Here is a 15,747-nt window from a genome sequence, read left to right on the forward strand (position 1 = left end):
GCACCCCCCCCCCTCAAACTGCAAAAAATGCAGCTAAAGTGACATTTTAATTTTTTTACAACCCATTTTGGCGCCCCCTAAGGTCGGCGCCCGGGGACATATGTCCCCTTGCCCCCCTCCCCCCCCATCGCTACGCCTCTGAGTGTGCCCAGCCGCCTTTACTTTCCCTAACGTAAGTCATGTACCCATCAGAGCTGGGCGGACTCAAGGTCGTGTTTCGACTTTACCCAAGGACCCGAGCTCGAGACTTTAGGGTTAACAGACAAACGCTCTACCATTCGACCACACCGTTCCATAACCGTAGCTAGTACTAACTCTAACCCAGGCAGCTAAAGAAACTCAGGCAGACGTGACCAGGAAACAGATTCCCGCTACATTTAGCAGTCTTTCTATCAGGGGGGGGGGCACTTGAAATTTTCGGGGTGGGGGCAGACTAAATTCTCCGGTGATGGGGGGGGGGGGGGCACTTAAAATTTTCGGGGGTCGGGGCAGACTAAATTCACCGGTGGGGGGGGGCACATTAAAATTTTCGGGGTGGGGGAAGACTAAATTCTCCGGTGGGGGGGGGGGCACTTGAAATTTTCGGAGGTGGGGGCAGACTAAATTCTCCGGGGGGGGGGGGGGTCACTTGAGATTTTTCGGGGTGGGGGCAGACTAAATTCTCCGGGGGGGGGGGGAAAGACACTGGTAAAAGTAAATATTTTCTATATATTTTCTATATAAATTCGTATTCATTCTGAGGGCGGTAGACATTATTAGTAGAGGGAGGGGGTGGGGGGACGACTTCTTTGAATATATTCCTGAAAGAAGCTCTGGATTACAATATGGGAGCTTACAACTTAAGGAGTTTCTCGTGATTTTATGAAATCTCCCTTGGTCGGCTTTTGTAGGCGGTAGTGATTGGGGAAAAATAACCAACAAAAGAACAATACAAAGTCTTTAGTGTTTTAGGCGAATTTCGCTTTTTAGCATTCTTGATCATAGGAGCCAACATTAGAAAAAAATTCATACTAAAAATCACACTGAATTAGCAAAGCAAATGATTGTTTTTGTCATGACCAGCTAACTAGACTTATGTAAAAGGGTAGGTATGTCAGATATACCAGGTCTCTGAAGCAGATCTTTCTTCTTCTTCTTCGTTCTTAATTATTAGTGTTGAAGGGGATCGAGATTTATCTGCCAGTAGGTTTGAACTCGAGACTTTGTTCGAATTTATCAAACATGAGCTTTTTGCCGACCCGACCACGCCTCCAACACAATTAAGCGTTACGTGTCAACTGGTTATGCGCCATTGAGGCCATTGACTCCGATTTCAGCCTGCTTTTCTTTTTGGATTTGCTTCCCATAGCCTTTGTCCAACCAAGAACAAACTACAAGGCAGCAATTGTTTAATTTTGGAGTTTGTCTCTCCTAGAAGAGTGGCTGTCCCAGCTAACGAGCCTCATCTGCCGAGGGTTCGAACTCGAGACTTTTCGGTTTAGCAACCATGAGCTTTACCGACTCGACCACGCCGACCCCTTCTGAAGCAGATGAACTCTACTTCATCTGCCCATGCGTCTTGGGCAGGAACGGGAAATAATGATGATGTCAGATATTGTGAGGACCAGTGGCGTAGCGAGGTCGGGTGTCACCCTGTGCGGCACTTAATATATATATATATATATATATATATATATATATATAGTATATATATATATATATATATATATATATATATATATACTTAATATATACTTGATATATATATATATATATATATATTTATATATATATATATATATATACACATATATACATACATACATATATATGTGTATACGTGTTCACGTATATTTTTTTTTATCTATTTATTTTTTTTTCCTCCCCCCCCCCATACACGGATTAACATATAAGTTATTACGATTCTCAACCAAACTGTTTACCTCAGTCATATTTTGCAACGTTGAGTTAATGTACTTCCCTCCCCCCCACCCCCATCCCCACGGCGATTGCTTTAAACTATGCTCAGATATAATACTAATGATTTTTATCTATTATAGTCTGTTACAAATACAGCTTAATGTAGCATGTTTTCTATATTATTAGCAGGTTTTCGTCATAGTTTCACACCCCCCCCTCCACCCTTGTCGTGATTTGTCAACTTTGTTCCTAAAAGACTATTTAACACTCTAATTAATCACTTAATTATGTGGAATTATACTTTTTTTCTCTATTTATTTTGCTATTTTTTGCCTTGGTGTCACCCTCCTAAATAGTGTCACCCGGTCGGGTCCACCCCCAGCCCCCATCCCTCGCTACGCCCCTGGGCGAGGACCGCTCGTATGTAGGGTATTTCGAACAAAGGTGTTTTTCAGTGAGGGGGGGAGTTAAAATTGTGTCAATCAGAAACAGGGAAAGTTGATACAAAGCAATCGATATTTTCTTATCATTTTGTTAAGTATTGGTCTGATCAATCAATATCGTGCAATAGACCCTTCGAAAAAAAGGTGTGTTTGGTTGTTTTTAATTCTATTGTAACATTAGGTTTAGTGCTATGGTTTAAAAATTAGCGTTAGGCCTATGTTCAGAGTTTCTTCCAGGCATCTCTTCGGGGGGCTTTACCGCCCCCCGAACGAAATGAAATTTATATAATTTATATAGAAAATATATACTTTTAACAGTGTCCGCCCCCCCCCCCCCGAAGAAAGTTTACCGCCCCCACCCCCGAAAAATTTCAAGTGCCCCCCCGGAGAAAAAAGTCAGGAAGAAACACTGGCTACGTTAGGACTAAAGGTATTGTTTGGGTTAGGGATAGAGTTAGTAATGACATTAGAAAGTCTCCTTCTTTACTGTAAGTATTAAGTGTCAACATGTTATGAGCCATACGGCCTGTCGATTTCAGCCTGCTTTTCTTTTCGGATTTGCTTCCTTAGCCAAGGACAAACTACAAGGCAGCAGTTGTTTGATTTTGGAGTTGTCTCTCCTAGATGGGTTGCTGTCCCTAGCTATCGAACCTCATCGACAAGCAGTGTTTCTTTCAGGTATTTTTTTCCTGGGAGGAGGACACTTAAAACATTCCGGGGTTCGGGCGGACTAAACTTTACGGGATAAGGGCGGGGGGGGGGGGGGGGGGTGGGGGGGGGGAAGGGAGCACTGATAACAGTATATTTTCTACATAAATTTTATTTCGTCGGGGGAGGGGGGTGGGGTGGTAGTGTTTAGACATTCTTGGGGGAGGGGGCGAGAGAGGGGGCTGGACGTTCCCCCACGAAGACATATCTGAAGGAAACACTGCTGCCCACCAGAGTTTCTTCCAGGCATCTCTTCGGGGGGGGGGGGGGGGGGGGAAGGATCGGACCCCCCCCCCCCCCCCCCGAAGAAAATCTACCGCCCCCCCCCCTCAACGAAATGGAATTTATATAGAAAATATATACTTTTACCAGTATCCGCCCCCCCCCCCCCCGAAAATGTTGACCGCCGCCCCCCCCCCCCCGAAAAAAAAGTCTGGAAGAAACACCGCTGCCCAGGAGCTCGGGATTTTAAACTTGGCAAGTCATATTTGTGTTTAGGTCACCACTAGTGTTCTATCACCCCTGTTGTAAGACGATTCCATTATTGCGGTATTTTTGGACACTGGTATAACACATCCCCATCCCATTTAGTTTAAGCTGAAGTGTGTTAGCAATATTAGCGACACGTAGTACTTGAAGAAACACACGTGTTGATGTTATTTTGTGAGGGGGTGGGTGTTGGTGTGTTCGCAAGGTGACACTGACGTTTGTTGGCAGGCTGCGAACACGTGACACAAAGGTGTTGATTACAAGGTCAATCTTAGTACAGTTTAGTGAGCTGAGAAGGGGTGGGGGTGGTAGTGGTGGTGGGAGTGAGGTTGGGTGAAGGTGTCTTGGGGTGGGGGAGATTATTCGAGAGAAGAAAGGTCGGATGGTAAAGGGGTGGGGGTAGTGGTCTCAGGGGTGTTGAAGTGTGGGGTGGGGGAACATTTAGGGTGTGGGTTGGATATTAGGGTGGTGTAGGAATGGTATTAGGGGTATTGTGATGTGTGTTTGAGTACAGTTAAGGGGAGGTTGGTGATTGGGGCGGGCCGGGGGTGGTATTAGGGTTTAGAAATGGTGGGTTTCTAATAAAAAAAAACCCACCAAAACAACATAATACATAGTTTACTAAGTTTACATAACTTAGAAACAAAACTAAGACTTTTAGCGATTTTATAAAAATAACCTTTTTTAGCGCAATTTCCATACTGACAATTGCGATTATTAATTGGTTATTTCTGTGTGGATGGATGGATGGATGTGTGTCCGCAGCTTTAAGTCGTATCTCCTCCTCAACAAAGCAATATCGAGGGCTAGTTCCAAGCAAATATGTTAAGCAAGTTCCTAGGATGATTGTGGACCAAAAAAATTCCCGGAATTCCTTCCTGGATTTCCCGGAAAAGCCAAAAAAACCCTCGAAAAAATGCAGTTTTTGGCCCATATCTCGGCAACCAAACCACTTAGCGACTTGAAACATTTACCAATCGATTCCTGCCATAATTTAGACCAATATTGCCGAAGAAAGTTTTCAAAAATATCCTTTCGTTCGGTCACGAAAAATTAATCATAGTCAAATACTGATATAAACGTTTTAATATTTGTTTTATATCTAGTATTATCGAGACGATGAAATAAAAATATACTAATTAATAAGTAAATTAACAACCCTTCGCTGAAAGTGCTAAAACGACACTTATGAAAAAAATCAAACCAATAGATGGTCGATAATTATCTAGTTTCAATTTATCTTTTGCAAAAAATAATTAATGACGAAAGAGTTTTTGAAGTCCCTCTTTAAAGACTTATATGAAATAAATGTCATCAAGCCTATGAATCTGTGAACTTTGTTAGCTCAGAATGCATATTACATGATTTAAGTACGTTTAACATTAAAGACTTTAATTTTAAATACTGATTTAAAAAGAAACAACTTTGAATCCAGATTAAGGCTAAAATGTGCTTTCCTATTTTACAAAATGGAAGATCTAAGGAAAAAGAAGTTTTAGTTTTGCTAAAATATATCAAGATTAATAGATTGTTAGCGATCTTCAATTAATTCTTATAAACTTTAAGCATAAAATTTGTTGTCATATTGAATTGTAGTCGGGTCTTGGCCCACTCGCCAGGTTTTGAACGGAATCGGTCCGTTAAAAGTGGTCGAAATTTGGCTCGCCAGTTTGACCCAACGACAGACGACAAACAAAAGCACACAAAAAAGCAGCACGTGCAAAAACTTGAAAAAATTTTCAACGAACTTTTTGGCGATCGGGCTCCCTCATTAGCACTATGGCGCCTACGTTCATTTTAAAGAGTGCAATATGGATGCCAAGAGTTTGAATAATCGTTCCCTAGATCGAACAAGGCGCGTCCACCAGCGCATCGGCAGGGTCGATTTCTCTCCCCTGACTTCACAGTGAGCACTATGGCACCTACGTTTGTTTTTAAAAGTGCGATACACTATGGACACGGTGGGCATAATTAATCATTTATTAAATCCGGTGCGTCCGGTTTTCACCCTGACGGTCGTGTGACACTGATTACCTGGGTCTCCTAGTGAGCGATATGGCGCCTACATTTGTTTTAAAAAGTACCCTACAATAGGGACATGTGAGCAATATGGCGCCTACATTCGTTTTAAAAAGTACCCTACAATAGGGACATGTGAGCAATATGGCGCCTACATTCGTTTTAAAAAGTACCCTACAATAGGGACATGTGAGCAATATGGCGCCTACATTCGTTTTAAAAAGTACCCTACAATAGGGACATGTGAGCAATATGGCGCCTACATTCGTTTTAAAAAGTACCCTACAATAGGGACATGATGTGTGAGCCATTACATTCAATGACTAAACCTAACCAGGGAGTGCCCCTGGCGCCACCGCGGTAGCTTAACCGGTGAATTTCGAGAGCACCGAGTGACGCCCCTGATACATGGGCGGGAGAACAAACCCGCGCCCCAACAGCCGAGATCCAATAAAGCACCGGGGCTGTTTAGATTTAAATAATTCAGGATTAGAAAACAAGGCCACGCTTCCTAAAATATACTATTGGTAAAGTTGTTAGGAAATCGTCTTAAAAGATTGCGTCAGCCTGCCGCAACGCGCGGGACGGGTACGCTAGTTATCAATACAATTTAGCCCAATCGATGCACATTAGCACGTCGCGCATGCGATGGCTGTGTTTTACCAGGTCATCAAAGTTGAGTAGGCCCTTAAAATACACAAGAGCTTTGGCATTTATGGGCTACGGTCTCGCAGTCTCACCCACGAACGTCATTCATTGCTGAGATGAGGACTCACCCGCAGCATTTCATAACAGTTATGTACCTTGGTAGTTACGTGATGAGTATTGTAGGAGACACGTTGGATGTAGGGGGTTATTTGTTGTAGACTACACGTTAAAAACCTAGACAGTAGGTAGAAATTTATATATATATATAGATTAAACAATAAAGGTTAAAGAAGACGAACTTAACACTCATTACAGACTCTACTACCACAACTATAAATCAATCAACACACACGACCCTACACCCACTGCAATTGCCCCTCTACCTTAATCTACATTAATACCATAACACCCACCACAGTAACCTCTCTACCCTAAAATCCACTACAATTGCCACACTACCATAACATCGCCCTCTACAATATCACTACTTCCACTAATACCCCGCCAATCACTACAATAACATCACTACCACCACTGCAACCACACCCCCCTTACAATAACCCCCCACTACCAATAATACCCCACCCCCACTACAATAACCCCACTACTATTAATATATCATCAACTACACAACCCCACTACCACCACTGTAACCCCACAGCCCACTACAATAACCTCACTACCACTAATACCCCACCCCCACTACAATATCCCCACTACCATTAACATATCACCAACTACAGTGACCTCACAACCACCACTGCAACCACACTCCCACTACAATAGCCCCACTGCCAAAACACCCCACCACCCCTAACCCTAACCTCCACTATAACCCTCCATATACCCCCCCCCCCCCACTAACCAACAACATCTTGTCGCTTGTAACTATAACTATCAAGATAAGAAAAAATAAACGCCAGTAATGCAAGTGAGCACTGATTATACAGGGATGGGCAGAGGCGTAGCGAGGGGAGTGGGGGGGGGGGTGTGTGCGGACCGCACCGGGTGACACCATTTAGGGGGGGGGGGTGACTCCAAGGCAAAAAATAGTAAAATATAAATAGAGAAAAATGATAATTCCACTTAATTAAGTGATTAATTCGAATGTTAAATAGTCTTTTAAGAGGTGCAAATGAAAAGTTTAAGGGGGGGGGGGGTGCAGATCGAAAGTTTGAGGGGGGGGGGGATGCAAATCGAAAATTGAAATTTTGTCCCCGGGAAGGGTCGCTACGCCTCTGGAGGGTTACACCATGTGCCGCACCGGGTGACCCCCGACCTCGCTACGCCACTGGGGATGGGTTTGTTTGGGTAGGACACTAATGAGGGCATATTGTACAATGCGGATTAAGTACACTATGGACGATTAAGGTAACACAACTGTTGCAGACACATTTTTGTTTTATGACAAACATTTCTTACACATTATTTTAAAAAAAAAATCAAATGGGTAATGCATGCGTAAAATACAAAACAAAACAGACGTATCATACAACATCACAAACCGAACGCACCACAGAACATAACAAAGAAAAACGTACATCATACATCAAACTTAACACGTATCAACTCTAACCAAACGTGCCTTACAACATCAAAAACTACAAGTACCATACAACATCACAAATCAAACATACAACATCACACATCACACTTACAACATCAGACACTACACATACCATGCAACATCAGAAACTTCACGTATCATACAACATCCCAAACCATACATACGACATCATAAACCACACTTACAACATCAGAAACTGCACATACCATACAACATTACAAACCACACATACAACATTGCAAACATTACAAACCACACATACAACATTACAAACCACACATACAACATTACAAACCACACAAACAACATCACAAACCAAACATACACCATTGCAAACATTACAAACCACACATACAACATTACAAACCACACATACAACATCACAAACCACACATACACCATTACAAACATTACAAACCACACATACAACATTACAAACCACACATACAACATCACAAACCACACATACAACATCACAAACATTACAAACCACACATACAACATTACAAACCACACATACAACATCACAAACCACACATACAACATTACAAACCACACATACAACATCGCAAACCACACACACAACATCACAAACCACACATACAACATCACAAACATTACAAACCACACATACAACATCACAAACCACACATACAACATCACAAACCACACATACAACACCACCAACCAAACGTACCATACAACACAACCCAAATTATAAATTATACAACTCGCCCAACGATATTATTTTAGGGCTTGTAAAAGCTATATAAAACCTTAATACATGACAAAAGTACGACAATAAATCCATAAAAGTCATGTCTGCTGATGTTATTTTAAAAAGCGATCGATGGGTTCGTATTTTAAATTATGATCCATTGTTTTATGAAACTTTGAGTAATTACATCGTCTTTCATGAACAGTAACTGAGGTGTAGCTATTTATAGGACATACAATATAACACATTTATCTAAGGTAAATTTATAAATTATTCATGCTTTTCTTGTTTAATCCACTTCGTGATTTGATAAAATTTAAAAAATATGGATACTATTATATATATATATATATATATATATATATATATATATATATATATATATATATATATATATATATAACGTTTAAATTGCACACAGAATGAAACAAATACGTTTACAAAAGAATAAATATTTGGATATTATTGAAATTCAACAGCGTGAAAGATTAATAACCTAATACACTACTACTATTCAAAAATAAAAATTTTCTCGCTTCTCTTTTTGTCAGCAAAGACACGCTATTATTCAAGATATAATGTATGCCAGTTACTCCACTAAATTTACACTCTGTTATAATTCACGAAAAAAAAAGAAATTAAAATATTCTGTATGAAAGTACACAAAGCAAGTTTACATCTGGGATCTGTCATTGATTCAGAGGTTTCCGACACTGAATTCAAATTTTGTGTGTGGTGTAAGCTAGAGCTATACTTGGTAGGTTATATACGTTCTTATGGCTGATGCTTTTAGTATACACCCTGTACATTATTTGCAGGTAAATAAGCCTCTGACTGTAACTGAATAGAACCGTTGTCTGTAAAAGTAAAAAGAGCAAATGACTGCTGGTATGAAGAACAATTGACTGAAGGTAAAAAGAGCAATTGACTGCAGATAAAAATAGCAATTGACTGCTGGTAAAAAGCTCAATTGATTTCTGGTAAAAAGAGCAATTGACTGCTGGTAAAAAGAGCAATTGACTGCTGGTAAAAAGAGCAATTGACTGCTGGTAAAAAGAGCAATTGACTGCTGGTAAAAAGAGCAATTGACTGCTGGTAAAAAGAGCAATTGACTGCTGGTAAAAAGTTGAATTGATTTCCGGTAAAAAGGTCAATTGACTACTGGTATAAAGAACAACTGACTGCAAGTAAAAAAGCCACCCATTTCAAGTCAACGCAAGAAATGGTTACGTATTTAAGATGGTTCAACCGTAAATGGCCAATTCTGATTTCTATCATCCTGTTGCTGGGTGTGTATTTGTTTCGCTATAAGTTTGAGGTAAGTATTGCGTATTTTCTTCTTTCTTGTCCTATTTTCTACTCTGTTCCACTAGTTTTTGTTCTCTTATTTATTTAGTAAATCAGTAGTTTTTAACCTTTTTTGGACGTACCCGTATGTTTCGTATGCGTGTTCACCGAAAACTTCTTAATAGTTCTATCGTCCGGACTGACAGAATTACGATAGTTGATCATATATAGTAGCTTTTAGACATTGCACGATATGCAGTTAGACTTTACATTATATTCTATAGACATTAAATAATTTCATTTAAACATTATATAATATCATTTAGACAATATACTATTACTTGGACATTATATATCATTCAGAATTACGTAATATCATATTGGATGTGGCATCACATTATTTAGAAATTACTTAATATTATTTAGACATTACATAGTACTTTTTTAGACATTACAAATTATTATTTAGAAATTTATAATATCCTTCATAAATTACCTAATATCATATAGACGTTACTTAGTATCATCTAGAAATTACCTAATATCATCTAGAAATTACATTTAGGCATTACCTAATATCATCTAGACATTATCTAATATCATCTAGACATTACCTAATATCATCTAGACATTACCTAATATCCTCTAGACATTACCTAATATCATCTAGACATTACCTAATATCATCTAGACATTACCTAATATCATTTAGACATTACCTAATATCATCTAGACATTACCTAATATCATCTAGACATTACCTAATATCATCTAGACATTACCTAATATCATTTAGACATTACCTAATATCCTCTAGACATTACCTAATACCCTCTAGACATTACCTAATATCATCTAGACATTACCTAATATCATCTAGACATTACCTAATACCATCTAGACATTACCTAATATCATCTAGACATTACCTAATATCCTCTAGACATTACCTAATATCCTCTAGACATTACCTAATATCCTCTAGACATTACCTAATATCATCTAGACATTACCTAATATCCTCTAGACATTACCTAATATCATCTAGACGACATTACCTAATATCCTCTAGACATTACCTAATATCATTTAGACATTGCATTAACTCGTCTAGTTACCATATCACGCTTACCATCAGGGGAACCCCACACAGAATCCTAATGCGGAGAGAGCATCATTCGTTAATCCAGTGCTCCAGCTAATTCTCGAACAACCTGGGGAGACTGGCCTTCACCCTGGAGAGACTGGCCTTCACCCCGACGTCAGCATCGTCCCGTCCACTCCACCAGACACAGATTTTTCGCACGACAACTGCGTGCCTATGCCGGAGTCACCTAGACCCGGAGTCATAATCTGCCCCCATCCCCTGAGTGGGGACATCGCCATTTCCAAATGGCTCCTGACGGTATATGGGTTTGTGTGTGATCTCCCAATGACTAATGCTCCAAACATCTCATGCTATTCAAATACATCTATTTTAAATGAAATTTAATAAGGCAGGTTATATTTATTTGAACGTCGGTTTCAACATGTAAAGTTACAATAGTATCTGACTTAAAGATATTTCTTCATATATAATTGAAATGTAACCATTGGTTTTCTACACACACACAAACAGACACACACGCGCGCACACACATGTACACTATAATTATATATATATATATATACATATACATATACTTATATATAATATATATATATATATATATATATATATATATATATATATATATATATATATATATATATATATATATATATATATATATACGAGCCGACCCATGGCGTAGAATACGCCGCTACTTAGTTCTTTTATTTTCTACTTTTCAGTAATTCATAATTTGTGAATTCGACAGTACCAATGCTGCCACTGAAAATATTTGCTTTAAAACACTATCAGTAGCTCGTAAAGGACGATAACCCCCCCCCTCCTTTCCCCCCAACCCCTCCCCCCCCCCCCCCGTGAAAGCTTCCTCCTCTTAGTAACCCCCCCCCCCCCTCCATGTAGAAAATCGTTTCAAACTAAATTATCTGCCCCTTATAGCCGTCACTGTGATTGTAAACATTTGGCGTGAACCACAGCTCCCCAGACTGGTGGGGGTGGTAGGGATAGGCCTAGAGAGGAAGAGAGGGGACTGCTAGGCGCTTACGTCTTGGTGGTTTCCTTCAAGGTCCCCATGAAAAGAAAAATATATATATATATATATATATATATATATATATATATATATATATATATATATATATATATAATTATGAATATAGTTATGTTTATATATATATATATATATATATATATATATATATATATATATATATATATATATATACACACATACATTTACAAATACAACTCTTTATTACAAGAAAGGAGAACTGTGGGAGAAAGACTTGATACATGCAATGACGGATGCTTTAAAGGTAGGAATGACAACTATTTATACGATAAACTAGATTTGTATACGCCACTGACTGGATGAGCTAGCGTTGTATCCACTACTGACTGGATAAACTAGCATTATATCCATTACTGACTGGATAAGCTGGGATTGTATCCACTACTGACTGGATAAGCTGGGATTGTATCCACTACTGACTGGATAAACTAGCATTATATCCGTTACTGACTGGATAAGCTGGGATTGTATCCACTACTGAATGGATAAGCTGGCATTGTATCCACTACTGACTGGATAAGCTGGCATTGTATCCACTACTGACTGGATAAGCTGGGATTGTATCCACTACTGACTGGATAAGCTGGGATTGTATCCACTACTGAATGGATAAGCTGGCATTGTATCCACTACTGACTGGATAAGCTGGCATTGTATCCACTACTGACTGGATAAGCTGGCATTGTATCCACTACTGACTGGATAAGCTGGGATTGTATCCACTACTGACTGGATAAGCTGGGATTGTATCCACTACTGACTGGATAACCTAGCATTGTATCACTAGTGCCCTTGCTAAGCTAGTATTGCAACCTGACTGAAATTTTAAAAAAATAAATTCAGTTATTAATCTCTTTATCCGTCGTCCCTCTACCCCCCACTCCCCACCCCCACTCCCCACCCCCACCCCTCCACCACTCTAGCGAGACCCGGACCTAATGTTGCTCGACATAGGCGCCAACATCGGTGAGTACACACTGTGGGCCGCGGCCATGGGCAGACAGGTGGTGAGCGTGGAGATGCTGTTGGAGAACGTCCAGCGGATCCAGATGGCGCTGGCCCTCAGCAAGCTTGGAGGTCACGTGACCATCGTCAACAACGCCCTCTACAGCGACCACCGCGTGCTGGAGATCACTTTCTACAAGTAGGTTCGAATCCCTCCAAGAACAGCCATGTGCTGAAGATTACTTTCTACAAGTAGGTTCGAATCCCTCCAAGAACAGCCATGTGCTGAAGATTACTTTCTACAAGTAGGTTCGAATCCCTCCAAGAACAGCCAGTAGCGTAGCGGGGGGGGGGGGGGGTGGGGGGGGTGGGTGGGTGGGGGGGGGGGAGGGACATATGTCCCCGGGCGCCGACCTTAGGGGGCGCCAAAATGGGTTGGAAAGATAAATTGAAAGGTTGAGGGCGGTGGAAATCGAAAGTTTTAGGGTGGGGGGGGGGGTGCAAATCGAAATCTTGAGGGGGGGGGGTGCACATCCAAAGTTTGAGAGGGGGGATGTAAATCGAAATCTTGAGGGGGGGGGTGCAAATCGAAAAGTTTGTCCCCGGGCGCCGGGAAGGGTCGCTACGCCTCTGAGAACAGCCCGGTGTTTCTATCAGGCATCTCTACGGGGGGAGGGGGTTGGGACGTTTATCGTCCTCCCCTACTCTCCCCCCCCGAATGAAATAAAAAGTGCCCCTCCCCCCATGAAAAAAATGTCTGAAAGAAACACTGGTACGAGCCATATTAGCACATTAGAATACATTAAGTAACCTTAAAAAATAAAACAAGTTAATAAAAAGTCTAGTGACAATTTAAGCGCAATTTCCTTAATTAATTTTTTGTGACCGAACGAAAGGATATTTTTGAAAACTTTCTTCGGCAATATTGTTCTAAATTATGGCAGGAATCGATTGGTAAATGTTTCAAGTCGCTAAGTGGTCTGGTTGCCGAGATATGGGCAAAAAACTGCATTTTTTCGAGTTTTTTTTGGCTTTTCCGGGAAATCCAGGAAGGAATTCCGGGATTTTTTTTTTGGCCCATAATCATCCTCGGAACTTGCTTAACATATTTGCTTTTGAAACTAGTCCTCGATATTGCTTCGTTGAGGAGGAGATACGATTTAAAGCGCGGACACACATCCATCCATATACGAGTTAATAATCGCAATTGCCAGTATGGAAATTGCGCTAAAAAAACATAATGAAATAACAACAACACAATGTTATTTTACAATAGATAACAAACCCGCGTCTCCTAGGTTATGGTTAAAATTAAGAAGTTGCTTAGAAATGAGATATCAATAATCTAATTGTAAGATCGCAATAATCGAACTTTGTTCTAACGGATAATTGAATTTTTTCCTGTTTATTTAGTTTATTATGCAATGAAAACTAACAGACTATAATAAAGGGGGAAAAAAGAAATGGTGCTTTAGTTAAAAAATATTGCCTAATTTAGACGTAACCTAATTATATCACTAAACTTAACTTTAACACAAACAGTAATATTAGCCTGACCTAAACACTTCGTTCCGAATTACAACCGTAACACTAACCCATTAAAGGACTCTACTCAGTGGCGTAGCGAGGTCGGGTGTCACCCGGTGCGGCACTTAATGGTGTCACCCCCCAGAGGCGTAGCGACCCTTCTCGGGGACAAACTTTCAAATTTTCGATTTGCACTCCACCCCTCAAACTTTCGATTTGCACCCCCCCTCAAGTTTTTCTTTATATATTTTGCTATTTTTTGCCTTGGTGTCACCCCCTAAATGGTGTCACCCGGTGCGGTCCGCACCCCCCGGCCCCCACCTCCCCCCCCTCGCTACGCCCCTGACTCTACTCAAACACATAAACTAAACTTAACCCTTCTCTAATCCTTAGGTTCTAGATTTACCCTAAAATTATCACCTACACTTTTCAACCGCAACACGTTAGATTTAAAACTTGCTGAGGAGCTAAACACTAACTAAAACACAATAATTTAACCCTTAACCCAATGCACACCCAAACCCTAACTTATTTACCATTCTTTAATCCCTAGGCAAAGGTTCGGCCTAACCAGCATAAACGTTTCTCGAGTTTTTCGTCAGGAATACGTCGACACCAACCAAACCATCAGACGAGTAAAGACAATCTGTATCGATGACTTAACTCCCCTGATGCTGGGAAAACCCGTTTACATCAAAATGGACATAGAGAAATCGGAGCAGTTCGCGCTGGTGTGTGCGCACCGGTTCTTTAGAGAAGTGGACGTGCGCATCGTTCAGATGGAGTGGCATAAGCGTCTTCCAGAGGAGAGTACGCCCATTCTGGAATTTATGGATCTCCATGGTTACGCATGTTCATTTAACAGCACCGTGTACGTTCATGTTGACCCGACTAAAATTGGGAAAAACATCGATGTTTTTTTTATGAAGAAATCTTTTTTTAAAATTACTATATAGGAGTAGGTTGATATTTTGAAGAGATCTGTGTGTGTTTGCGTAAAGTTTATGTTTTTTTTTAATTACTATATAGGACTAAGTTAATATTTTGAAGAGATTTGTGTGTGTTTGGGTACTGTTTATGTGTTTTTTTTTAAATTACTATATAGGAGTAGGTTGATATTTTGAAGAGATATGTGTGTTTGCGTAAAGTTTAGTTTTTTTTTTAAATTACTATAGGGCCTATAGGACTAGGTTACTATTTTGAAGAGATCTGTGTGTGTTTGCGTAAAGTTTAGTTTTTTTTTAAAATTACTATATAGGACTAGGTTAATATTTTGAAGAGATCTGTGTGTGTTTGCGTAAAGTTTAGGTATTTTTT

General features: G+C 40.2%; 1 protein-coding gene across 1 annotated transcript; it reads left to right on the forward strand.

Moving 5' to 3' along the window:
• Positions 1–9,507: 9,507 nt before the first annotated feature.
• LOC131933913 (uncharacterized) lies at positions 9,508–15,468 on the forward strand. The gene is made up of 5 exons (XM_059290404.1): positions 9,508–9,809; positions 10,917–11,183; positions 12,149–12,202; positions 12,882–13,102; positions 14,984–15,468. Exons 1-5 carry the CDS (start codon positions 9,714–9,716, stop codon positions 15,384–15,386), a joined length of 1,041 nt encoding a protein of 346 aa, XP_059146387.1. The 5' UTR covers positions 9,508–9,713; the 3' UTR covers positions 15,387–15,468.
• Positions 15,469–15,747: the final 279 nt, after the last annotated feature.

Source organism: Physella acuta, unplaced genomic scaffold (genome assembly GCF_028476545.2).
Source record: "Physella acuta isolate Inbredline_101_S28 unplaced genomic scaffold, ASM2847654v3 ptg002672l, whole genome shotgun sequence".
NCBI lineage: Eukaryota > Metazoa > Mollusca > Gastropoda > Physidae > Physella > Physella acuta.

Excerpts from the sequence above, each read along its gene's own strand:
- LOC131933913 (XM_059290404.1), top strand. The coding sequence starts at position 9,714 with ATGGTTACGTATTTAAGATGGTTCAACCGTAAATGGCCAATTCTGATT. Across the intron at positions 12,203-12,881 it reads CAATGACGGATGCTTTAAAG|CGAGACCCGGACCTAATGTT; the intron begins GTAGGAATGACA and ends CCACCACTCTAG. Across the intron at positions 13,103-14,983 it reads CTGGAGATCACTTTCTACAA|GCAAAGGTTCGGCCTAACCA; the intron begins GTAGGTTCGAAT and ends TTTAATCCCTAG.